The sequence below is a fragment of the Pelodiscus sinensis genome, chromosome 1, assembly GCF_049634645.1.
Source record: "Pelodiscus sinensis isolate JC-2024 chromosome 1, ASM4963464v1, whole genome shotgun sequence".
Taxonomy (NCBI): domain Eukaryota; kingdom Metazoa; phylum Chordata; order Testudines; family Trionychidae; genus Pelodiscus; species Pelodiscus sinensis.
This window is the reverse complement of record NC_134711.1, coordinates 130,927,946-130,953,447: the sequence shown is the minus strand read 5'-3', so window position 1 is coordinate 130,953,447 and position 25,502 is coordinate 130,927,946. Positions and strand designations below refer to the sequence as shown.

General features: G+C 44.5%; 1 protein-coding gene across 1 annotated transcript; it reads right to left on the bottom strand.

Annotated features, from left to right (window-relative positions):
- Positions 1-1,502: 1,502 nt before the first annotated feature.
- LOC102456816 (TRPM8 channel-associated factor 2-like) lies at positions 1,503-25,502 on the bottom strand. The gene is made up of 8 exons (XM_006132962.4): positions 25,308-25,502; positions 20,640-21,276; positions 18,347-19,320; positions 15,103-15,197; positions 12,752-12,965; positions 11,612-11,851; positions 8,022-8,359; positions 1,503-5,654 (listed from the first exon to the last, which is right to left on the bottom strand). The coding sequence occupies exons 2-8, from the start codon at positions 21,263-21,265 to the stop codon at positions 5,415-5,417; spliced, it is 2,727 nt and encodes a 908-aa protein (XP_006133024.2). The 5' UTR covers positions 21,266-21,276; positions 25,308-25,502; the 3' UTR covers positions 1,503-5,414.

Sequence of the window (25,502 nt, the reverse complement as noted above, 5' to 3'; positions counted from 1 at the left end):
TGGTACTTCAGTCCCAATGTCTCATCTTGGGCTGGATTCTTCACGTTCAAGATCCTTGTGTGTGTATGTTAAAGTTGTTTTTGACAAACAGCACACGCAAGGGAACACTGACATAACCAAGGATCTGACAACAACCCTTACTTCCAAACTCTTTGGAAAAGTGGCAGTTACCTTAAGGTACTGCAGCTTTCAATGCATAATATGGGAATAGAGATGTCCACTGCCAGAAACCACTACAGTTTGCATGGAAGCCATGATTAACATCTGCCATGAGGTATGCAAATTCTCATAGCAGTGCTGCATAAAAACCACCGTAATCAGCAGCAGGGGAGCAGACTGCTTCTGCTGATCAGAGAACCGCCCCCCCAAATCATGCTTTTCCAGCAAGTACACATCCTATATTATTCTTCATCCATGCAACCCACCTTACTTGTAGGTTGTCTCTAAAGCACAGACCTGTAATACAGCCATTCATCTCCTAGTCTATGCAGATATCTCATTCATGCCAAAAGTGGCAGTTTTGCTACTTGCTATGACAGCAAAAATCTCACCACAGCTTGGTTTAATTACAGTTTTTAATTCCCTCACTGGTGGTTTCTGAGATGGTGTCACTTATTTCTCACTTGTGCTGGCTTCTCTTGGTAGTGCCTTTTCCTTGGCATCCTGACAATCTGGGATCCAAGGCTCTTCCCCTTTTTCCATCTGAGATCACACCAGGTTTTGGAGTCTTAAATCCTGCACAGACTAAAACAGTCCAGCCAGTACCATGATTTGCTATGTATTTTCTGAGCATTTATTACACATTTTCATAGCTGCGAACCCAGCCTATCATTTCATGGCAGTTGTGGGCATTACAGAATCCTACCAGAGGAGATGATAGCCACAGAAATGTACAGGGACAGAACATGTGTAGCTGGTGTAGTTTCTTTTCCCTTTTGGAAACTCCAGGCTATCCAACTATAAGGGATGAGGTAAGCCAGGAGTAGTATAAATCTTAATCCATGTACTCATTTCTCAGTCAAGTGCCTTCAGAGTTGGCTGTAGTCCCGGGGAGGGTGGACAGGGCAATTCTATGATTGTACTCCCCAGCTAAGCCACAGCAATGGGGCTGAGGTGTGACTGTAGATCTCCTCCTTGCATTCAGAGAGCAATTTAGGAAAAAAGTGCTTGTGTGGCAGTGCCTGTGTGTCTCACAAAGTTTCAGGGGACCACAAGGACTGAGCCCTTAGAGATCCAAGAGCAGAACTTTGAGCCACAGTTTAACAGGTTTTTTAGAGACGACAAAGCTTAACTACTGAGGAGAAATGAATCTGTACCCAGAGAGAACACAGTCTTCATGCTCTCTTGCATGATGTCCATGTAGAGCACCCTCTGCCTTTTGTCCAAATGACCCCACTCCTCTTCGGTGACATACACAGTCATGTCCTTGAATGTTGTTGGAATCTGAAACGGGTATTTCCTGTTGAATACATGCATATTCAGTAATAATACTGCTGCTCAGTCCCAGATTGTACTGGCATAAGGGTCTGTCTAAATAGTGTTGTGGTTTTCTTTTTTGTGATGAAGTGAAAGAAGAAGACACTGTATATGAACACTGGGAGGACCTGCTAAAGGCAGAAGGGAAAGTGTTTATCATGATGACCGGCAGCAAGTCACTGCACTATCATCTAGCCTGACAGTGTCAACTAGTGGCTATGGGTCTCATTCCAGGAACTGTGATTAGTGGTCTCCTAAATAAAATAAATGAATAATTTATTGTGAAACATAAAATGAAACGTGTTTGGACACCCGTCACAACAGCAAAAGAGACTATATATACACTTTTTGCATATATAAAAGAGCTAAAGTTTTTTTCAAGTGTGTCAAGCCAAGAGCCATAATCTTTAATATCGAGCATAAACTGTGAGAATCATTTCATTTCATTTCATGTGGCAAAGGCAAGTAGAGGACAAGACCAATTTGTTACTACCTTTATTAAAACAAGTAAAAAGGTGAGAAACATCAAAAGGCATGAAGTTGCTAAAACACAATGGCTGTGTCTAAACTTGCCAGCTGTCTACACTGGCCGCTTGAATTTCTGCAAGAACACTGAGGATCTCATGTAAGAAATCAGTGCTTCTTGCGGAAATACTATGCTGCTCCCATTCGGGCAAAAGTCCTTTTGTGCAAAAACTTTTGCACAAAAGGGCCAGTGTAGTCAGCTTAGATTTGTTTTGCACAAAAAAGCCCCGATCGCGAAAATGGCGATTGGGGCTTTTTTGGGCAAAAGCGCCTCTAGATTGGCACAGACGCTTTTCCGCAAAAGTGCTGTTGCAGAAAAGCATCCATGCCAATCTATACGCTCTTTTCCGCAAATGCTTTCAAAGGAAAACTTTTCTGTTAAAAGCATTTGCGGAAAATCACGCCAGTCTAGCCGTAGCCTATATATATCAAGGACTCCCTCTGGTAACTTTACAATTAAAGAATTCCTTAGCCCCGCATACTCACAACCCTTCCTGGAGACCTGATGTAAGGAAGCATAGACCAGCCTTGCCTCTGCCATGCCAATGAAGTTGAAGGTCCTAGTAGGTAGAGTGTAAAGCAGCTAAGCTATACTATAAGCCAAGGCTGGGCAAGAGGCCTAGCACTTTGATCCAGCCCGTGACAGACCCTGGCTCTGCTGCTAAGATGTTTCCTCAGAGCCACTGGGGAAGTGCAAGCCCTTTCAATTGTGGCTATTTAAAGGGTTCCCAGCTCCTGGAGCCCTTTCAATAGCAGCAATTGAAAGGACTCCTGGCCTGTGGCCACCCTGCTACTGCTCTGCCCCCTGGCCAATTGAGACCTGGGGATGGGGGAGTGTGTGAAGGGGCACATGGCACAGAGGGAACTGCCAGCAATTCAAAACAGCTGGCTGTTCTCTCTAGGCACTGCACACCCCTGGCAGGGAGGAGGGCTAAGACTTCCCCCTCCCTCAGGCCAATCAGAGTCTGTGGGTGGCAAAGTCTCCTGGCCCCACCCATTCCACAGTGGCCCACGGCCACGTCAGAAATTGGCAAAGTGGCCCTCCTTCAAAAATTATTGCCCACCCTTGCTGTAAGTTAAGCTAATAGAATGGACAGCATAGAGAGCTGGAGTTTAAAGAACTTAGAGAGCCTAATAAAGTAAAGAAAGTCAAAGAAAGGTTTAAAAAAAGTTTAAAACAAAAAAGGGAGGCTACCTAATCTACGCAATGTGGATATTTTATAGCGTCTTGGCACTGCTTGATTCCACCCCAGGCTACTCTGACCACAATTTACTTCTGCACCCTAAAAATTAATGGGTACACTTATTCTATAGGTTAGTTGAGTATGATACTTACTACTACATATTCATTAGAATGGTCTCATTCCTGAAACCATTGCCTCTGACCCTTCCAGTAACATCTTTGCTTTGTTGGCACTTTTGCAGTTACTGAATGATTCTGGTGTCAGACAGACTAATTCCAAAATGATATGGTTCCACTATGATTCCTGTGTTTAGTTCCCATTTAGTCCAAATGCTTGTGGACACCACTCCTGCAGCTCCCATTGGTCACTAATGGAGAGCCATGGCCAGTAGAGGCTGTGGGGTTGGTGCCTGTAGATGAGGGACAGCACATGGAGCTGAGCAAGCATTATAATTGGGATAAAAGTTGCCTGTGCAACTCCCTACAATATGCCTTAGCTGCTCTTACAGGATACAGGCCTGTAGGTTTCTTGCATTACAGCTTAATATAATGAAAGCCTTTCATATAATATCTATTACGTAGAGAATAAATATTATGAATACAATGCAATAATGAATATAATCCTAAATTAGTATAAATCAACCCAGAAACACGTTATCTGGGATGGCAGGCAAGCATCTTAATTGTACAGGCTACAGGGTGGGAGAGGAGGCTGCCACGCTGGGCTGGGCAGTCCCTACCTGCTGCTGGGCTGGAGTGGCACTGCCCGTGTTGGAGCAGCCCCAACCTGTGATGGGCCCCGTGGGGCTAGGGTAGCTCAGCCCCCATTGGTTAATCAAAACTGGTAACCATTACCTATTCACATCCCTAACTGGGAGAACTGTATGTGGACCCAGAAGGGGAACAACATGGATATGCCAGGTAGGGATGTCAACATGTAGTTGATTACACGATTAACCGATAAACCTGGGTTTATTGGTTAATCCTATTGACTACACGCATCCTCCCCACCTCCCCCCCACACACACACTGTCTTTGTATCAGCGGCAGCAGCGCAGGAGTGTGGGGCAGGCAGGAGCTGATACATGCAGGGAGCCAGCTTTTAAGCTGGCTCTCTATGCATACTGGCTCTGAGGAGCCTCCCACAGAGGCATCGGGAGAGAGGGGGGGGGGGACATGCCCAGCTTTTAAGCTGTCTCTCCATGTGTTCCGGCTTCTGCAGAGCCATCTTCCCCTCACCTCCCACAAAGGCAGCAGCACGGGGTGGCAGGGGCAGGCAGGGGCTAGTACACTTGAGAAGTGGCTTTCAAGGTGGCTCCCCGCACATATCAGCTCCCGCAGAGCGGCATGCCCCCCGCACTACGACCTCTATCAGAAGCAGCAGCGTGGAGGAGGGGCAGGCAAGAGCCAATATTTGCAGGAGCCGGCTTTTAAGCGTGTAAACATGTAATGGCTAAAATGTCCAGTGGTTACACATTTATACAAATACCCACTAGTTAACGTCGCTAATTCTGGGTTAAGATGATCAATGTGCAACTGAGCACAACATGCAGAGGTGAACTGGATATCAGGAAACATCTCTTCTTACACTTTGGAATGGTCTCCAAAAGCGAAGAAATGGGAGATTTATCTACCAGAAGAAATATGCGGGGGAAACCCTAACAACTTCTTTTAATCAGCTTGTTTGCTTGTTTTCACCCAAAGGCATGTGGCAGATACCTACTTTATGCAGACAATCGAGATGAAGCATTTTGAGAAACTGGGGTATCAAAAAATGAGTGAAAGAAATGGACAAATTACCCTATTCTCCAAATGGTTCGCGACAAATTATAGATAACAGTGACTGAGCTACACAACTACAATATGTTATGAAAATGTTAGAGGCTTGGAGGATACCCAATGCTGTGGTTTGTTTTGTTTGTTTCCCTGATTCATCTGGCGTTATCTGTTCCTTACAAGTAGTCGTCTTTATCCATAAGTAGCCCCACATTACAATCAATGGGATTTCTCAAAGAGTAGGATGATGTTCCATGTGAACAAAGCCAGTAGGAGCAGTTCCAAAAAAATGAACAGATAATTCAGGGTCACATTTTTCTCATGGACAAGAAAAATTACTCTGCAAATACCAATGAGTATGAAACAGATAATATCCTTGCCTCCTACATTGTAATTTAGCCTTATAAAAAAGATAACTGACTCTTTGAATCGTGTCTAGAAATTACAGCTGCCATCACATTTTTTTCATAGGGTTCTTATCCCAGTTAGGCAGAGATGCCAACTTCTTAGAGACTTCTTCCTGGATGGGCCAGCCCCAAGCCACAAAGAAAGGGGCCAGATTCTTTTTCACCTGCTGAGAGAACTTCTCTGCCCACAGGTTCATCTTGGAAGGGTTGTCTTCGGGGATGTTAGACATTGTCTGATACTCAGAGAAGAGTTGGATGAACGGTTCCCATCCAAAGGCTTCCTGCAGCTGAAAAGCATGAAAAACAGCATTAAAAGTCCCCCAAGGTTAACTTGATCCTGTGTTATGCATATTAGGGCGCATCTATACAGCAGAGCTAAAGCCGAAATAAGCCACACAACCTGAGCTATGTCAATTGCATAGCTTAAGTCTAAACAGCTTATTTTGGCTTTTGGAGCTATCTACACAGCAGGAAGTCTGGGTTAGAGCACTTTTCTCCGATTCCCTTACTCTTCATACAATGAGAGTTACAGGAGTTTGAGTAAGAAGTCCTCCAGCTCGACATTATTTTGACATTATGTTATTTTGGAATAAAGTCAGTTATTCCGAAATAATGCTGCTGGGTAGACATAGCCTTCATTACAAAATCTACAGTTCTTGCTAATCACACCTTATGACCTTTAAATGGTTATCTGATCATGTTATCATTTTGGGGTAAGGCACAGAAATTATATTTCAGTGATCAGAGTTAAGTGTGGAAGGAAAAAGGGAATTTTGCAGTATATTTCTACTCTGAAAAGCAACTGCTTTCAAAATAATTGTATCCTGGGACTCCAAGATTATTTTTTCCCAACTATTTCACTACCTAGTATGCTCAGTTTACAGAGAAAAAGATGTTTTGTCTAGCCACCAGCTCTCTGAAATTTGCACTGGGGTCTTTCCTTTTTATAAATTTTCATCAATGAGAAATATTTTAATGATCTAATTAGCTTCTGATTAGCTATGGTTAGCTTCTGTGTAACATCATGGACTTCATATCAGCAGCCTTTGCGCAAATCCATTAAACACCTCTGATGGTGTAGAATTCACCTTCCTCTCTCCTGGATTGCTGATTACGCATGACTAACTGGAGTAATAACTTAGTTTTTAGGGTCAGATTTTCAAAAGTATTTAGTTCCCTACAGATGCTAATGGGTGTCTTTTGAAAATCCCAGGAGGTGCCCACCTACACTTTTAAGCACTTTAATACCCTTCAGACTCTATTTGTCACTAAAATGAAGGACTCTAAGGCTGTGTCTACATTGGCACCCTTTTCCAGAAAAGGGATGCTAATGAGACAAGTCGGAATTGCAAATGCCGCGGGGGATTTAAATATCCCCCGCGGTATTTGCATGAACATGGCTGCTGCTTTTTTCCAGCTCAGGGCTTTGCCGGAGAAAAGCGCCAGTCTAGATGGGATCTTTTGGAAAATAAAGCCTTTTCCGGAAGATCCCTTATTCCTCTTAAAATCAGGAATAAGGGATCTTCTGGAAAAGGCTTTATTTTCTGAAAGATCCCGTCTAGATTGGCGCTTTTCTCCGGCAAAGCCCTGAGCTGGAAAAGCGCGGCAGCCATGTTCATGCAAATGCCGCGGAAGATATTTAAATCCCCCGCGGCATTTGCAATTCCGACTTGTCTCATTAGCATCCCTTTTCTGGAAAAGGGTGCCAATGTAGACACAGCCTGAGGGTACGTCTAGCCTGCCCCTAGAAATTGCATATCTTATTTTGATTTTATTTCAAAATAGGCTATTTCAAAATTTGGCATATCTACACAAAGCCACATTTCAAAATAAAGCACTATTTTGAGACATCCCTTATTCCTCGTGGAAATATTTTGAAATAGCAGACGTCCATTGGACGCGGGGTAGCTATTCTGGGATACCTCCAGTATCCCGAAATAGTCTTGCAGTCTAGACATACCCTAATTCTGCCTTGCATGCCGGAACTGTGTCTGGAGACTAAAGGTGGGTTTTTTGTTTTGTTTTGTTTTTACACAGTGGCTTTTAGAAAAACTGCCTTCTACTAGACACATGGAAGTAGATCTGTAATTCTGTGCCAGTGTGTTGTGCTCCACTGACCTGAGGCCTGTAGAACAAATAAGCCTTCCACTGACTGAGTTTCATGGATCCCAAGTAGGAGGGGCCTAAGTTTGAGAGAGAAGGTCCTGAGTTCTCTCCCTATGGTGCCTGCTTCGATGATTGTGGAAAACACAAACCAGCCAGCATCCTTTACAGCAGGGGTGGCCAACCGTTTCAGATGAAGAGCCACGATCCAGCTGGATCAAGGACGAAGAGCCAGGGCAAAAAAAATGGTAGAAAAAAAAAAGGAGTCCTCTCTCCCTCCCAAAATGATAGGGGGAAAAAAACGACTGGCCTTTTAAGAAGGCTTTTTGGCCTCAGCAGGCACCTGTCCATGGCCGCCATTTTAGATCCACCATTTTGGATCCGGATGGCTCCCCTGCCCCCGTGAGCACAGGGGAGCTAGGAGGCGGGGGCGGCTTCGCGAGCTGCACTGATGGGGAAGAGCTGCATGTGGCTCGCGAGCCACAGGTCGGCCACGCCTGCCTTACAGAAACATTTGCCTTCGGACACATTCTTATGAATCATTGTGCTACCTGTAGGTAGGTCTCCAGGGCTGTCCAGACATCCCAGTCCTTTAGCTGGGCTCCTTTCTCAAGGTAATCGCTGATTGTCTTCTTGCGTTGCTGTAGCTGTAGGCTTCCATGGGCTCTCTCTCTAGGGATCCCCAGCACCTTCTCATGCACATAGACCGACCACAGATTGCAGGTGGCCTCAGTCGTATGAGGAGGGAATCCCCAGCCTGCCTGCTGCTGGTTGTGTCCCAGCTCATGGATGGGACCCCACATTCCATTTGCTTGTATGTGTTCCATGTCCACCAGCTCCTTCACTGACTCCAAATGGCACATGACTGGGTAGCCAGAATGCATCCAACCTGAAGGGAGAAGACAGGGCTGACAATCAAGGCGAGATCTCAGCTCAAGGAAGTTCTGTATTTTTTAGAAATGGAGAAATAATTCACAAGGAACAACAAAGCTGACCAATTTAGCCTCTTGTGGTCTGGGCTTATCCTCTGGACAGTTCCTCAAATGAATGAGGCAGTATTACCGGATGAATACTGTTAACAGTGTGAATGTTTGACAATGAAAATGTGATCTGTGTTGTGACTGGTCAGAAAAGTCATATCGTGGTGGTTTCTGTTCCTTGTGGGAGCCGGGGGGGGGGGGGGAGGGGGTTATGTGCAGGCCTTTCCGCTGAAAATCCTCCTATGTGTAAATGAAAATATCAGTTTCTGCAAAGATTCGTGCACGTCTGTCTGAAATTCACATTCACTGTGAGTTTTTGTGACACTAACAGTCAAATGCTGGTGGAAATCAAAGCCTAGAGAGGCCGCAACACCACAAAGGAGAATACATTAAAGTAACACAGTTGATATTTGTAAACTTTAATTTAGTATTGTTTGCAGATCTAATGTTTTTATTGTATTTTAGAATGTACTACCATGTTCATTATACAGCTATTTAGAAATAGAGGGTCAGAGTTTTGGAGATGCTGGTCAACTTAAAGGGTGGGGAGAGAAAAGGGCAAGGTGGCATATGATTTAATATTAATATATAATTTCTTTGTTATAGTCAATTTCAGCATGATGAAAATTGCTAGACTGGCAGCTGTGGTTGAAACAGTAAATCCACAAAAGAGAGAGCCTATGGCAGAGCAAGATTCTACATTACCCACCATCTCCTCTTAATTGATCTAAATTTCTTGGTTGGACCATCCCTTCTGGGGAGAAATTAGTTCAGTCTTCATGACCCAAATTGCAGATTTCAGGTTGCAGTGGGGGAGGTCTAGGTTGGATATTAGGATAAACTATTTCACTAAGGGTACATCTACACAGCAACATTATTTTGAAATAACTAGCATTATTTCAAAATAACTTAGTCCGCGTCTACACAGCAGGCAGTTATTTTGAAATAATGTTGAAATACTGTCAAGCTGAAGGACTTCTTACTCCGACTTCTGTAACCCTCATTGTACGAGGAGTAAGGGAAGTCAGAGGAAGAGTGCTCTATTTTGAAATAAGCTACGCAATTGACATAGCTCAATTTGAGTAGCTTATTCTGAGTTAAGCCCTGCTGTGTAGACACACTCCAGGAGGGTGATGAAGCACTGGAATGGGTTCACTAGGGAGGTGGTTGAATCTCCATCCCTAGAGGTTTTTAAGTCCCTGCTTGACAAAGCCCTGGCTGGGATGATTTAGTTGCGGTTGGTTCTGCTTTGGGCAGGGGGCTGGACTCAATGACCCCTGAGGTCTCTTCCAGCCCTAAGATTCTATGATCCAGTCTATCCTCGGCATCTGATTCTTGGTATGGAGCACAGTTAATTCTAATTATGATGATCGTTCTGTAATGTGGACATGAATCCACTGGGGACTGGACTGATAACCCACCAAGTAATTTCAGACAGACCACCGAATCATCTTCAGATGGCACCCAGTCTTGAAAAATGCTGCATACTAGCCTCTGTCCAGAAATGCACTTAATCAGCAGGATTGTAGCCTCATTAACTAACTAGACACTAGGACAAAAATGTGTTAAGTAGTGTGATGAAATTGACCAAGAGACATTTAGAGTGGAGAGATATTAAAATAGAATATGGAAGAGTCTTCTCCATAGAAAATTTTGTGATTGGAGTCCTGTAAAACTGGGAATTAATAAATTACTAGAAAGTATGTTGTATGTGGAGGGGATTAAATAACACTTGCTGAATTATGAATCTGCTGAAGTTCAATTCACTAATGCCTAACTAAGCCAGTTACATTATTTGCTCTTCGGTTTGGCATTTAATATCTTTGACAGATATCAAAAGCAAACAAAAGGCATTTGTATGAAGCATTTGCAAAGGATCTGTGTTGGGATTGAAGCTGCACAATTGATTAGGCAGCTCATTAGTGGCTTGAATAAATATTGAACATTGAGTAAGAAATTAGTCTGGATGAAGACTAACTAAACTAAACTAAAACCCTTGTATTAACGGAATCTGTTTTCCCCTTTCAGTATTTTGACCAGCTCTAGCTGTGTAGAACAATTCTGCAATGGAGGGAAGGCTGCTTTACTGTCAGTTGGATTTGACTAACTCCTTCTTCCTTGTTTGTACAGTAAACTGAGGCAGGAGCTGAGAGCCCAAATAGGTGTGTGCTTTAGAGAAAAGTTTCACTATAATTAGAATTACACCATCAAATAGTCAGGAATAAAGAAAGGGAAACTAATTTGCTCCATTATGTTTTCCGTTAAAAGAATTTTCGGAAAAGAGCATCTAGATTGGCACGGACGCTTTTCCGCAAAAGCACTTTTTGCAGAAAAGCGTCCGGCCAATCTGGACGTGCTTTTCCACAAAAAAGCCCCGATCGCCATTTTCGCGATCGGGACTTTTTTGCAGAAAACAAATCTGAGCTGTCTACACTGGCCCTTTTGCGCAAAAGGACTTTAGCCTGAACGGGAGCAGCATAGTATTTCCGCAAGAAGCACTGATTTCAGACAGTAGGAAGTCAGTGTTCTTGTGGAAATTCAAGTGGCCAGTGTAGACAGCTGGCAAGTTTTTCCGCAAAAGCAGGTGCTTTTGTGGAAAAACTTGCCAATCTAGACACAGCCTTAAGGTTAAAGCAGAATACTCAGAGTGTGCTTCTAAAATCTATGCAAGGATTTTTTAAAGATGTTATTTTATCATTTTTACCAACTAATGAAATATTTAAAGCAAATGTTAAGGTTCTGTAGCTATCTTACAGTAATGTACAACTGTTTTGTCAGACAGTTTGGAAACTGACGGTATATAGACCTCTGTGTTGGCACATGCCCGTTAAATGTTTCATTACCACTTAACAGCTCTTTCATAGGTTCAGTGTTATGCTAACAAATCTGGCAAGCTGGAAGGCTTTTTACTTTTCAGTTGCTAGATCATGTCTGGAGAAAGACTCACCAAGCTGCAACAGCCAGCTGTGGACGCCTGTAGGAAAGGTCAAAATAGAAATAGGAAGAGGCAAAAGTTGAGCACTAAGACTCAGAGAAGGCATTGCCTCCTAAACCCACTGCCCAGGATTGCTGTGTAAATGTTCCTGGCTCTCAGCCTCCAGCTGAGTCTCTTACCCCACAGCATCACTAAGTTGCTTTTAATGACAACACACCCTACTCACCAGCTGAGATCTGAACATCTGCTACAATCCTTTCCGGCCTGGGGAACTTGGTTGGAATAGCTGCCAGCTCAGCCACTGCTGCCATAATCTGCTTCCAGAGGTTCAGCAAAGTCTCTGGATCTTCTATGGGACGGATGTTATCTGCAGGCACTGTCAGGATGATGTTCTGAGTTGCTAGTTCTGCCCAGGGAGCTGGATAGTGGCGAATGCTGGTCAGCCACTCGCTGCTAGATGTCTTTCCTGAATCAATATGGGACAAAGAGATTAAGTGCACAATTCCCATGAGGATTTGGTTCCATGTCAGCTTGGTACAGCTGATTTCATTTTATATTTTAACATAAGTTTAAGTACTTGGGTCCTTTTGAAGCCTTGAAGATGAGCAATAACCTAAGTAACTAAGGCTACGTCTTTTGAAAAAGAGCATCTGGACTACAACCAGTACTTTCGAAAAAGCAAGCCACTTTTTCGAAAGAGAGCACCCAGGCACTTACTTTCAGTCTTGTGCAAAAACCCTCTCTTGCACAAGAGCCATTCTTCCTGAAAAAAATGGGGAAGCATTCACTATGTTAGGCATCTCGTCACCATCCATCTTCTTGACGAAAACCAAAACAAAGAAGTCATTAAGCAGCTCGGCCATTTCCAAGTTTCCTCTTATTGTTTCTCCCTCTTCACTGACCAGTGGGCCTACCCTGTCCTTGGTCTTCCTCTTGCTCCCAATATACTTGTAGAACATCTCCTCTCCTGGTTAATGTTGCTGCTATCCATGTCAACAAAATTCATGCACTCCCAAAACTTTGAAGCAGAAGAAAACATGAAAAATGCAGGAAAGCAAGATGTGCCATTCTGGTTTAATCTTCTGTCTTTATCATCTTCCCTGTATTAAAGACTTACAGGAACATTTTAAGGTGCTATCAAAATAAACTTTGTTCTTGCTCTAATATCTGCTGAAGAACATAAAGGCACCAGATTGGTAGAGCTGCATTCATCTTTCTGACAGACAAGAACAAGGTCTGGTAAATGCATAAGTGACTATGAAGAAGGAGGCTAAAGAAGATCTTGCTCAGACGCAAGACTAGAACAAGCAACACAATAAAAGCAGTTGGGAGCTGAAGGGTATGAAAGAGCAAGGAGCACACTTACCAAATCTGAAGAAAGGAGCCTGCACAGCTCCTTTCACAGTGATAGACACTTCCCCCAGCTGGCTTCCCTTTGGCACTATGATGTAAATTAGGCCCCCCCAGAGAGTGGAGACTGACATTTTCTTATCTCTGATGTCACATCTGTGTATCACCACCGGGGAGCGTTTCAGCTGCTCTGCACTGCTGAGGTTATCCGAGTGACACCCAATCTGCACCTGGAAATGCAAAGGTGGCTTGGTTACAGGCAAAGATGTGGTCAGAATTCAGTAGAAGGAACGGTGCAATGATATCTACAGCCTTTTGTAAAATCATCTGTCCAAGTGGAACAGCTTCAATAGAAGAGATGGCAGGAACCCCCACACCAGACTGTCGCACAGCCTGCTGGCTAGAGTCCTGCCTGAGAGATACTAGACCCCTATTCAAATACACACCATCAGATGGAGCGGGGTATAGAACCTGGAACTCCACATCCTGCTGAGTGCACCAATCACTGGGTTAAAAGCTGCACGGTGAGCACTTCTTTCCCCTTCTGGAAAGATGGGGCCTTTCAGGCAAGAAAGGAGGGTGGATGCTAAACGTCCTCTGTTTTGTGAATCAGGGGATTAAGTAGCAGATAGATGTCTGGATGCTTAGAGGGAGGTAACAGTGCACAGACCCAAAGGCAAAAACTCAGGCACCCAGGGAAACTGAACCTTGATCATTTAGGCACCAAATGAGTGTTGTCGCATACAGTGGGATGTGGCAGCCACGCAGGAGTTTTGTGGTTTGCAGTGGTACTGGTACCTAAAACTGGGGCTAAGGAGGTGGATCCTCGCTCTCCTGGATTGTAAAGGAACCTTGGTGCCTAAATACCTTGAGAATCTGAGCCAAGGTGACTTGTTTTCAGGGAAGGACTTAGTTATAATCTAAAGGAATCAATAGAGCAATGATCAGATATATGAGCTGTACAGACCTCGATGTTCTGAGTTTCTCCTTTAGAGTCTGTATCCAAAATGGCCTCACAAAGCACAGGGGCAAAAGCATATGAGTAGTGGCATTTTATTACATCTCCAGTGTGGCATTTGATAATACTTTGTGCTTCAATAAATTGCTTAATAACACCCCACCTTCCATCTGATGTTCTTCAACACTTCACAGGTGTCAGCGACTTAAATTTCCCAGTGAGGGAGGGAGCATTATCTCCATTTTACAGGGGAGGAAACCTAGGCACAGGCAAACAAAAGCCTAGCTTTTCAGAGGCACTGAGCACTCACAACTCCCGTGACATCAATGGTCACTTTTCTCATTGATTTACTGAAGGTGCCAGGACTCTTAGGGTGTGTCTAGACTACACGGTTTTGTCGACAAAACTATAAGTGCGTCTACACTACCGCTGAGTTCTGTCGACATAACGTAGACAGAACTCAGCAGTTTTGTCGACTGCTGTAAACCTCATTCTATGAAGAATAATGTCTTTTGTCGACAGAGTTCTGTCGACAGAAGGCATTATTACATCTGCACTGTCCTTTGCATCTACACTGTCATGTCGACAAAGCGGCTTGCTTTGTCAACAGAACTAGATGTAGTCTAGACGCTCTTTGTCGACAGAAGCTTTGTCGACAGTATCTGTCGACAAAACTTCTGTCGACAAAAGCCTGTAGTCTCGACGTACCCCTAGTTCTGGCCTGTAGCCTTTGCTGCAATGGGTCCGCACAGGTTATTGTTATTCAAAGTCCGCCTCCAGCCACAGATAGCTCATCAGGCTGATGCAGTTTAAGGTGCATCTGTTTCCATCGCTATGGGAGAGAATGCAGTGATGTGGCAGTGTGAGTCACTTCCAACCTTCTTTGACTTTCCTAGCCTATAGAGCAGGGAGCCTTTCAGTGTGAGCTGAAACACTGGATTCCACTAGGTCCAGAATCATAGTCAAGCCCCATAGCCACTCAGAGGCTGCCCGCCAGGTTGTTATTAACCACTTATTGATGATACAGTTACCTGAGAAGGACATACTTTCAGCCACATTCTGAAAGACATTTAGGCATCTAACTTCTACTGATTTCAGTAGGAGTGAGGGGCTTAAATATTTGAGCCCTATATCAAATAGCTTATATATGGCAGTTTATTAGAACTTAGTAAACAATTCTTTTGATGATACATATGAAAAAATAGAATCTACTACCTGTGGGTTTGGTTTTTTTGGTTTTTGTTTGGATGGATGAATGCTTGTAAAAAGTAAGTAGGCATGCTGATTGCATAGAACTGAATTTGCCCAGGGGACAGAGCTATAGAATAAGAATTTATTTGTATGTAGTCACTTTCCAAGTAGAATTGCAGTTGAAGTGAAAACAGAAGCAGAAAGGAAAATTAGTTCACCTGTAGGCCAGCTCCAATAACAGTGCTAGGAAATAGAAAGGTCACTGTGTTCCCACGTGGAAGATAAAGTCCTGTACTTCTCCATGTAGCATCACCTGGAATAAGGCACAAAGGACAGACCTAACACAGCTTTTCCTAAACACCTCTATCTGGCTTCCTGCATGAAAGCATCAGCACAAAGGCCTGGCCGGTCTGCCTGAGGATGGATCTCCTCACACTGAATGTCATTGGAGGGGGGGGGTCCATGTGCCATAGAATAGGGGAGGGCTAATACTTCCTGTTGCATTCTCCCCAGAAATTAACTTCTTGCTCATAATATTACCATTATGCTGACATTGTAACAAGTTGATTTGTACAATATTCTCCTGCTGACATCAGAGGAAAAATCTTTGGCCAACAAAGAATAAGGGACATCCACATTCCCTGAACAAATGAACTTGTACTGTGGAGATAGAAATGGGTTTCTCCCCCACTTTGAAAACAAGTTCTGGAATGCAGAATCCAAGACGGGCTTCACAGCACAAATAAGTAATAAAGCTGAAAGGAGCACATGGAGGGAGGACCACATTACTTCTTTGCTCATTGATTCAGGAAAGACAATTACAATATTGTGTGGCAGAGCGCTGGCTGTGCCCAGGGGTCCTGCACTTCTGGTAGATGGTGATCAGCCTGAGAGGCTCACTGTGTCCTACCACATAGCCTCTTTCTTTTTAGTTGAGGCAGGGGTCACAGTCTACTGAGCCATACTCATCACAGGCTGGTCCATCATGTGGGGGTGAAACTGCTTTAGAGTCCCAGTCTCCCTGTCTGGGGGCAGACTCTGTAGTGACATGGGAGGGGTTGGGGAGATCCCAGGCCCACCCACTATTCCAGGTTCTAGCTCAGGGTCCTTAAGGCAGCAGCAACAGACAGGGTTTGTTCTAGTCCTGGTCTAGCAACTACTTCCCTGGGCCCCTTCCCAGCACCTTTTCTCTCGTACCTGAGCAGTCCGTCCTGCTCCTCCACCGCTCTCTGCCTGACTTGCAATTCCCGGCTCTCACTCAGACACCTCTCACGTTCAGATCCTTAGCTCCGTCCCTCCTCCTCCTCGCATGCCTCTGAGCTAACAGACGAGGAACCCTTCTAAACCAGTCTCAATTGGTTTTTGATTGGCCCCAAGTGGTCTGATTAGCCTGACTCCCTTGGCTCTGGAAGGCTCCTAAAGAGCTCCAGGTGTTCCACCTGGCCTGATTGTCCAGACTGCTTCTGAAGGTTCCTGCTGGTTCTAGGCCACCCCCTGCCAGTTTACCCAGGGAACAGAGACCTACTTACTCTAGGGCACATATGCCTCCCTTCGAGCACTCTGCTATAGTCATCTGACCTGACCCTGTCACAATTGCTTGTGGCAGTTTTGCATCTGACCGAACACACATTGATACAGACTTGTAGCTTCCTGACAGGGAAAAGATAATAGACGATTTACTTGGATAGCCATTTACATAACATCTTCTCAGAAAATAGCATTGCCCAGTGGATTGGTATCAAAAGAAACAAACAGTTGGATGGACTTTCTAAGAGCTTCAGTCTCTTCTAAGAAGAATAACAAGGATCTTTTAAAATCAAGTATGTGAAACAGTGTTTCACCAGCATGGACATGCAGGCATGGGGAGAATGTTGGCAGGCCTATAAGATCTTTAAGGTGGCATTCCGTTAGCACTTTGGAGAGGAATTTGGGACTCTGGGCAAAAGTGAGTTCATCCTGGACAAATTGCAGTCAATATAGCTTGACAGAAACATGCATTTAACAAGAGGCAGAAGATTTCAAAAGCAGTGCTTGCAGTGACAATGGGCTGTACTTAGACATGAGTTTGCAATGTCAGGGAAAAGCAAATGTGAATTTGGGGGCCATATGGGTAGGGTGCACTACAAACTATAATTAACGGTAGTAGGCTGAAGCTGCAGAAAGGAAATTAAGGCTGAATGTTTAGAAACATTTCCTGAGGAATGAATTATTAGCTCATGGAATGAATTTCTATGAAATTGCAGAAACCCCATCAATCCAATAATTTATTATTTGAAAAAAATGGAGAATAGGCTTTGAGAGAAAACTTAGTAATCTGGGTCTTGAAGCAGAAACTAAATAAAAAGTAGTCCTGTGGCCCCTTAGGCTACATCTACACTGCACAGTTATTTCAAAATAAGCTATTTCAGAACAGTTATTCCAAAATAGCTTATTTCAAAATATCACATCTACACTGCAGGGAAGCCTCAAAATTAGTCTGGGGCAGGCTTCCACAATGTAGACATGCTATCTTGATTTAAAACCCCAGGAGGAATAACTTAGAATGGCCCTGGGAAAGGGCTATTTCAAAATAGCAGAAGTGGAGCATCTACACATGCCTTATTTCGAAATAGCTATTTCAGAATTGGCATTATTTTTTGTAGAATGAGGTTTACAGAAGTCAGAATAATCCATCCGTTATTTTGAAATTATTGTGAAATAACGGAATTGCTGTGTAGACACTCACATAGTTATTTAAGAATAATGGCCATTATTCTGAAATAACTTTGCTGTATAGACACACCCTTAGAGACTAACAAAAATATATTTAGTATCATGAGATTTCCTGGGCAAAATCTGATACTACAAATACCTTTGTTAACCTCTAAGGTATTTGTAGTATAATGCAGATATTTGCATATCTCTGCCAGTGCTTTTTGCACAAGAGATTTTTGTGCAAAAACAAGCCAGGAAGACGGGTCTGTTTTGTGCAAAAAAACCCCTTTTGCACAAGAACCCTTATGCCTCAAAAAAGGAGGTATACGGGATCTTGCACAAAAGGGTTTTTTTGTGCAAAACAGACCCATCTCCATTTCTTCCTTTGCTCAAAAACCTCTTGCGCAAGAAGCATCGGCAGAGATATGCAAATGACAGCGCGACAAATGCTAACGAGCACTTCATTAGCATTCTCTCTACCGACAAATACTTGCAGTGTAGACGTAGCCTAAGGTGTCACAGGACTGCTCGTTGTTTTTAAAGTTATGGACTAGCATGGCTACCTCTCTGAGACTCAGAAACTAAATGTAACCTAAGAGGAGCCTTTCCATCTCTGACGAGCAGCTCTGTTCTGAATGCACTGTGATGGGTGTGACCCATATGAGCAGGGCTGTGGAGAGTTGAACACTGTTTACCCCATGTTCTACAGGCCTTTCCATCCTGAAGCAGGGAGTAGGGAGATTAGTGAGTAAGGAGGGATTCTCTCACCTGGGTTTGTGCCATTGATTTCCACAGTGGTGCTAGGGACTGTGGGGAGGTCACAGAGCACTAGTTTCGCACAGTCCGTCATAGTTTGGGACAGTGCGGTAGCCACGTGAAGCAGCAGAGCCTCCTTGGAGTTCCCTTTGACTGGGTGTTCCAGGCTCACTGATGGGATCCCATTGCTCTGCACCATCTCGTACAGGATGTGGTACAATGAGGCATAGATGTGTCCGTTTTCGACGGGGATCTGAAGGGCTTTGGCACAGTCCTGGCACAGTTTCTGAAGCCAGCCAGTCACAGGAGGCTGGAGATCCTCCTTCTTGTTCAGATGCTGCTGGAACTGAGACAGTGCCCTGAGAAAGTGGTAATGTCCCCTCTGCTCTTCAGGTCGTAGCGCTGGGTACTTGTCTGCCTTCATGCTTTCCCCCAGGATACTGATCCCAAACCTATTGAGGATCCTGTTACCAGGATATTCAGACAGAACATTTTTGCCATTATTCTGAGAAGCCCACCACCAAGCCTGACCTCCAATCAGCAGCCCTCCTCCTTCTGCCACAAACTCATGGATTTTCTGGGCCTCATCGTCACGGTAGGACTGGCAGCAGTAGATGTTGAGACGGTCAGTAAGCTCTGATATCTCGCACTCCACCTGACTTTGAATCAGCAGCTCACGAAGATTCTTCAGATTGGGATTGATGCCAATTCTGCCTTCCTTCTCAGCACCCAGCCAGTGAATGGCATTGAGAATGAAGTCTGTGAGCTTTGTGGTGCTAAGAAAGAGCTCATGTGCAGCCACGACCACACGTCCCCGGCCATAGTGGGCTGCTGCCAGAAAGCACTGATAAGCATCATCCAAGCCCAGAGGGAAGGCCACTGTACCATGGACCAATAGGTGAGAGGGGACACCATCGGTCACTATGTCTAGCTCTGACACACCTCTTAGGACAAGGTTTAAGTCTCTTCTGAAATCCAGCCGATGCCTGCAAAACCAAGAGATGTTCCTATTAGGCAACATGCCAGCACTGGCACAGCATCATGAGATGGAAGAGAAAGGTTGTGTAAAACATTTGCTCGGCCCCACAGAAATATCCAAATATTCTTAAATCATCTCCACTTGTTAGGCTGTATTTTTTGATCTGTTGCAGAAAGTGCTAAGATTTAGCTGCCTTCTTCTGAGAGATGCTGCTCTGGTTTGAGTTACAGTTGTTCTGAATGATCATTCTAAAACAAAGCAGTCCACTCATCCCTTACCCCGGCACTGATCTTTGACAATTTGATGTCACTTTTTCTTATCTCTTTGTCATCTTTGGCTATGTCTAGACTGCATTGCTTTTCCGGGATACCAGAGGTATCCCGGAAAAGCAACGCTGCATCCAAGGAACGTGTCTGCTTTTTTGGAAGATTTTTCGAAAAAGCTCACATGTTCTTTCGCCATCCCTACGAGGAATAAGGGATATGTCAAAAGAGCATGTTTTTTCCAAAATTTGGCACCATGTAGATGCACCAAATTTTGGAAAAGCCTCTTTCGAAAGTAAAGTGGAAAAAGATACACAATTTGGTACCGCAAATTGTGGTTTTTTTTTTCCAATTTAACCTTGCAGTCTAGACATAGCCTAAGATGTGACATAGCAAAACCAGTGTCGAAGAGGGTAAGGAGATGAGCACAGTGTAAGGGGATGGATGATGGGAGATGAAATACTGGAAGGACAGAGAGGAGACTAAGCTATGAGGTGTATTTTGTATTTATTGGTTCTGAGATCATTTACATAATCAGAATTTAAAGAATTCCCTTTGATCAGCAGTAAAGGGCTCATTGTATTTCAGAAAAGTATATGGCAGCATTTTGTTATGTGACCACACCGTTCATAAGCAAACAGACATTTGTGGTGCACAACTATTTAAAGGTTAACTTTTGGTCATGTTCTCTTACTAAATCAGTATTTCAGATCACAAATAAGTAACAAGATCCCTGCTTATTGAAACGCACACGCACATGCACACGCACAAAGTTAAAGGATTCACTTATTTGTCTTGTCTCATGCTTAGAACTTTGAGAGTCATCTGAGCTCATTCAGAACATCACGGTCCCCACAAGTCAAACGTTTCCCCAAACTTTTTGGCAGGACTCTGGTTTTACTCCTTTCCTGTTGATTCCTTTTTCCACCCCTAGGGATAAGAACCCGCATCCCCTCTGAGAATTGGAACTTAACCCCCTTTCCAACATTGCAGCATTTCAGAATATCTTTTTGCAGCTTTAACTGTAAGATTTAATACATAGGAAATTATTTCAGATACTCACAAGCTGTTCAAGGGAAATGGAGGAACTTCATCTGAGACGCTGAAGATCCCTCCCTCACCATATTTATCCGTGAAATACACACCAGCTACACTGGTTATGTGGTTCCCAGGGAAATCGAAGAGCACTCTGTCTGCACTGTGACTATAGGCCCAGTACCAAGCCTGACCTCCAATGAGCAGTCCCCCACCTCTCTTCACAAATTGGATTAGCTCTTTCTCCTGTGCCGCTCTATAGGCATCCATACAGTAGACCCCAAATGAGGCAGTGAGCTGGGCACTGGGCTGCACTTGGATGCCAGAACTAGTGAGGATGTCCAGCAGGGAGCCCAAACTCTCCTGGACACCAACCACCGCTCCTGGGGAGGAACTGAGCCAAACCACAGCATTGTGTAGGAACCGAGCCATCTTGGGACTGCCCAGGTAGCTCTCGTGAGAGATGACCACCATCCGGCCCTTCCCATAGTGAGAGGCAGCGATCAGGACCTGCTGTTGGGGGTTCACCAGCACTGGGAAGGCAGATTCGCCGATGAGCAGCAGTTCACAGGGAACAGCATCACCGGTCAGATCCCAGTTCTGGACACCGGCCACCAGCAAATCATAGGCAGCTGAAGCAGTCATGTTCAGCATTGTCGTCTCTACTGAAAAGAGAAATAGTTGTTCGTACAGTAAAGACATTTAAGGGATTTATTTATCCTTCTTTGCCTGTATTGGATCAACATGCAGGATGCTCAGATACAATCAAAAACCATAACCAAAAACCATAACCAATATATCTCATTCCTAGAGGATGATCTGCCTCCATTTCCAACCCCCCCCCCCCCGCCCCCCAAATGCTTGTTTTAATGCCTTCTGTGGAGGGTGGCATTCAGGACAGAGCGGATGAATATAGGTGTAGTTACTATCAGGGAAAAGGGAGATTTGTCACTTTAAACCTTTTTTTCTGTAGTGTTGATGTTTCTCTCACTGCAGGTACAGGTTTCACACTGTTCCCCTAATTCTTCTCTGACATTGGGGGGAAGTATCTTACACTTTCTCACGTGGCACAGTTCCCTGCCGACGCCCGCCCCCCCACCCCAGACCCTTTATAGCCCCCTTCCAGTATTCCGGCATATCTGATAATCCGGTACCCCCTGGGTCCTAAAGGTGCTGTATTATCAGAAGTTTACTGTATATTACGGTCACTAATACCAAGCAGTTCAGCTATATTCACCTCTTGAACCAGATTCTGGGCTCCACTTAGGACTAACTCAAGAATTGTGATTTCTAAGACTATTTGCTAGAAGAAGCAGTCATTTAAGGGGTCAAGAAATACATCTCTGCATTCCATCCTGAGGTCATGTGTACCTAGTCAGTATGGGAATAGTTGAAATTCTCCATTATTATTGAGATTTTTTTATTTAATAGCCTCTCTAATTTCCATTAGCATTTCACAGTCTGTATTTCTGTAGCCTGCAACATATTCCTACTGCATTATTATTATTAGAGCATAGAATTACTATAGAGATTGGTTCATTTAAGATTTTTTCTTCATTTGATTCTATGCTTTCTTTAATATAGAGTGTCATTCTCTCAGAAACATAACGGCTACGTCTACACTGGCCCCTTTTCCGGAAGGGGCATGTAAATTTCATGAGTCGTAGTAGGGAAATGCGCGGGGGATTTAAATATCCCCCGCGGCATTTAAATAAAAATGTCCGCCGCTTTTTTCCGGCTTTTAAAAAAGCCGGAAAAGAGCGTCTACACTGGCCCCGATCCTCCGGAAAAAGCGCCCTTTTCCGGAGGCTCTTATTCCTACTTTGAAGGAATAAGAGCCTCCGGAAAAGGGCGCTTTTTCCGGAGGATCGGGGCCAGTGTAGACGCTCTTTTCCGGCTTTTTTAAAAGCTGGAAAAAAGCGGCGGACATTTTTATTTAAATGCCGCGGGGGATATTTAAATCCCCCGCGCATTTCCCTACTACGACTCATGAAATTTACATGCTCCTTCCGGAAAAGGAGCCAGTGTAGACGAGCCCAACCTGTTCTGTTCTTCCAATTTATTTTGTACCCTGGTATGACTGTGTCCTCATTCCACCAAAAGCGACGAGGAGTCCTGTGGCACCTTATAGACTAACTGAAGTGTAGGAGCATAAGCTTTCGTGGGCAAAGACCCACTTCGTCAGATGCATGAGTGCATCTGACGAAGTGGGTCTTTGCCCACGAAAGCTTATGCTCCTACACTTCAGTTAGTCTATAAGGTGCCACAGGACTCCTCGTCGCTTTTGCAGATTCAGACTAACACGGCTACCCCTCTGATACTTCATTCCACCAAGTTTCAGTGATGCCTATTACAACAGACTTCCAATAATCCGGCACCCTTGGGACTCATGGGGTGCTGGATTATCAAATATGCTGGAGTATTGGGAGGTACTCTGGCGGGGTGCTGTGATAGATCTGCCAGGACCCACACTGTGTGGGGGGGTCGGCGGGGAACAGTGCAGGGAGGGGCAAACCCTCTGCTGTGTTGCGGGGAGGGGGTGGAAGCCCTACGCAGCTGGCTTGCAAGTGGGGAAACTTATAAATGGTGGCGGTGGAGAGGGAGTGAGAAGCAGGCAGCTGTTTAAGGAAGGCAGGTGGGCGGGAGTGAGAGGATCAGTGGGGAACGCTGCCTGCCTCTCGCCCCATCGCCGCCGCCACCGCCACTTACAAGTTTCCTCGCTTGCAAGCTGGCAGTGCGGGGCTTCTACCGCCTACTCGCAACACGACGGAGGGTTCGCCCCTCGCCACGTTGTTCCCTGCCAACACCTCCCTTCCCCCCGCCTGACTGCCTTCCTTAAACAGCTGCCTGCTTCTCGGTCCCTCTCCGCCGCCACCTATGGGCAGCTCCAATTGTCCGGGTGGCCGGAGCACTTCCGGGTTCCAGTTGGAGCCGGACTATCAGGAGTGCCAGACCACTGGATGCTGGACAATTGGGAGTTTTACTGTATATCAATATCCTCATTCAATATGAGGCACACTAGTTCCCCCATCTTATTATTTAGACTTCTAGCTATTGAGTAGAAGCACTTTAAAACTTGTCACATTTTAGCTTTCTGCCTTTACAAGATGTGTTTGAATGGGAGTCTTTTCATTTGACAGTTTCCCATCAGATTTTATGCATATTTTATCATCTTCATCTTCTCCTCCTCATTAGAACATAAATAATTTTCATTAATGGATCCTCCACAAGTTATGTCTCTGTTCCATGTGCTTCTTCACACTTGTCAACTTTCCCCCAGTCCTTAGGCTATGTCTAGACTGCAGATTTCTTTTCCAGAAGAGATCTTCCAAAAAAACCCAAACCCCTTCTTCTGAAAGAGAGTGTCCACACTGCCAAAGTGCATTGAAAAAGCGATAGCACTGAATGGACCTATCTTGCATGTAAGCTGTGATTACTCTGGGCGGAGTGGCTACCAGGGCACCTGTACTTTTTCCTCTTTCCTCTTCTTGCAAAAGAACTCCCTTTCCTCTGTCCACACATGCCTATTTCCAAAAGAGCTCTTTCGGAAAAAGGCTTCTTCCTCGCAGAAAGAGATTTACCAATGTTGGAAAAAACCCTCTGTTCTTTTGATTTTTTTTTCTGAAAGAATGCAATTGCAGTATGGACGTGAGTTTTTTTCAGAAAAACAGCCGTTTTTCCAAAAAAGCTCTGCAGTGTAGACATCCTCCCGTCTAAAAGCTGCTCTACAACCATTTTAATTTTAAGTGCTAGCAATCTGGTCCAATTTTGGTTTAGGTGGAGCCCATCCTTCCTGTGTAGGCTCCTTCTCTCCTAAGAGTTTGCCCAGTTCCTAATAAATCAAAACGTTGATGGAACTCTCCTTTAAGTAAGGGGAGTAATGAAATGAAAAAGAGCATTGCAGAGAAGCTAAAAGACTTCTTTACTTCAGTCTTCACCAATGTTGCTGGTGACAGATACCTCCTCTTTCCATCTAGGGTACGTCTAAACTACATGGCTCCGTCGACGGAGCCATGTAGATTTGTTGTTTTGGCAAAGGTAAATGAAGCCGCGATTTAAATGATCGCGGCTTCATTTACATTTACATGGTTGCCGCGCTGAGCCAACAAACAGCTGATCAGCTGTTTGTCCGCTCAGCGCGCTAGTCTGGACGCTCCCCTGCCGACATCAAAGCCCTTTGTCGGCAGCCCCGGTAAACCTCATCCCCTGATCAGCTGTTTGTCGGCTCAGCGCGCTAGTCTGGACGCTCCCCTGCCGACATCAAAGCCCTTTGTCGGCAGCCCCGGTAAACCTCATCCCCTGATCAGCTGTTTGTCGGCTCAGCGCGGCAGCCATGTAAATGTAAATGAAGCTGCGATCATTTAAATCGCGGCTTCATTTACCTTTGCCTATGTGTCTCATCTGACAACAGAGGCATGTAGTCTAGACACAGCCCTAGTTCCTGGCAGATGAAGAGATCCAGCATATATGAATTCCCAGATACTAGCTTCAGGTTAATGGGGAATATAGGGTATTTAATCTCACATTCCTCCTAGACACTGAGCTATCATATATGGAATAGTTTCCAAAACATTGAATAGTACATAGTCTTACTCATTGGATAACTGTTTTTCCCTTAGAGGCTCAGCTATGACTCTGTGCTATTATCTAAACTTACTCAATGGCTGTTTGCAATGCTGGCCATGTTCAGACTTACCAGCAGTGGATATGGACAGTCTACCAGGGAGTCTTCAAAAGTTTCTTGCTTTGTCTACTGGAGTATGTAGTCTGGACAATAGAATAGCCCCTTGATGTGTTTTAAGAGATGGGGCCTCTTCCTCTTCAGGAGAAGCTGGAGGTCACCTTGTTGATAATTACCAGCCTGAATCTCTTCCCCTCAGCGATAGCCTGT

Bases quoted from the DNA above. Each gene is read 5' to 3' on its own strand.
- LOC102456816 (XM_006132962.4), bottom strand. From the start codon at position 21,265: ATGCTGAACATGACTGCTTCAGCTGCCTATGATTTGCTGGTGGCCGGT. The intron at 11,852-12,751 runs GTAAGTGTGCTC...ATATTGATTCAG, and splicing joins GGCTCCTTTCTTCAGATTTG to GAAAGACATCTAGCAGCGAG. The intron at 5,655-8,021 runs GTAGCACAATGA...CATGCTTTTCAG, and splicing joins CCCTGGAGACCTACCTACAG to CTGCAGGAAGCCTTTGGATG.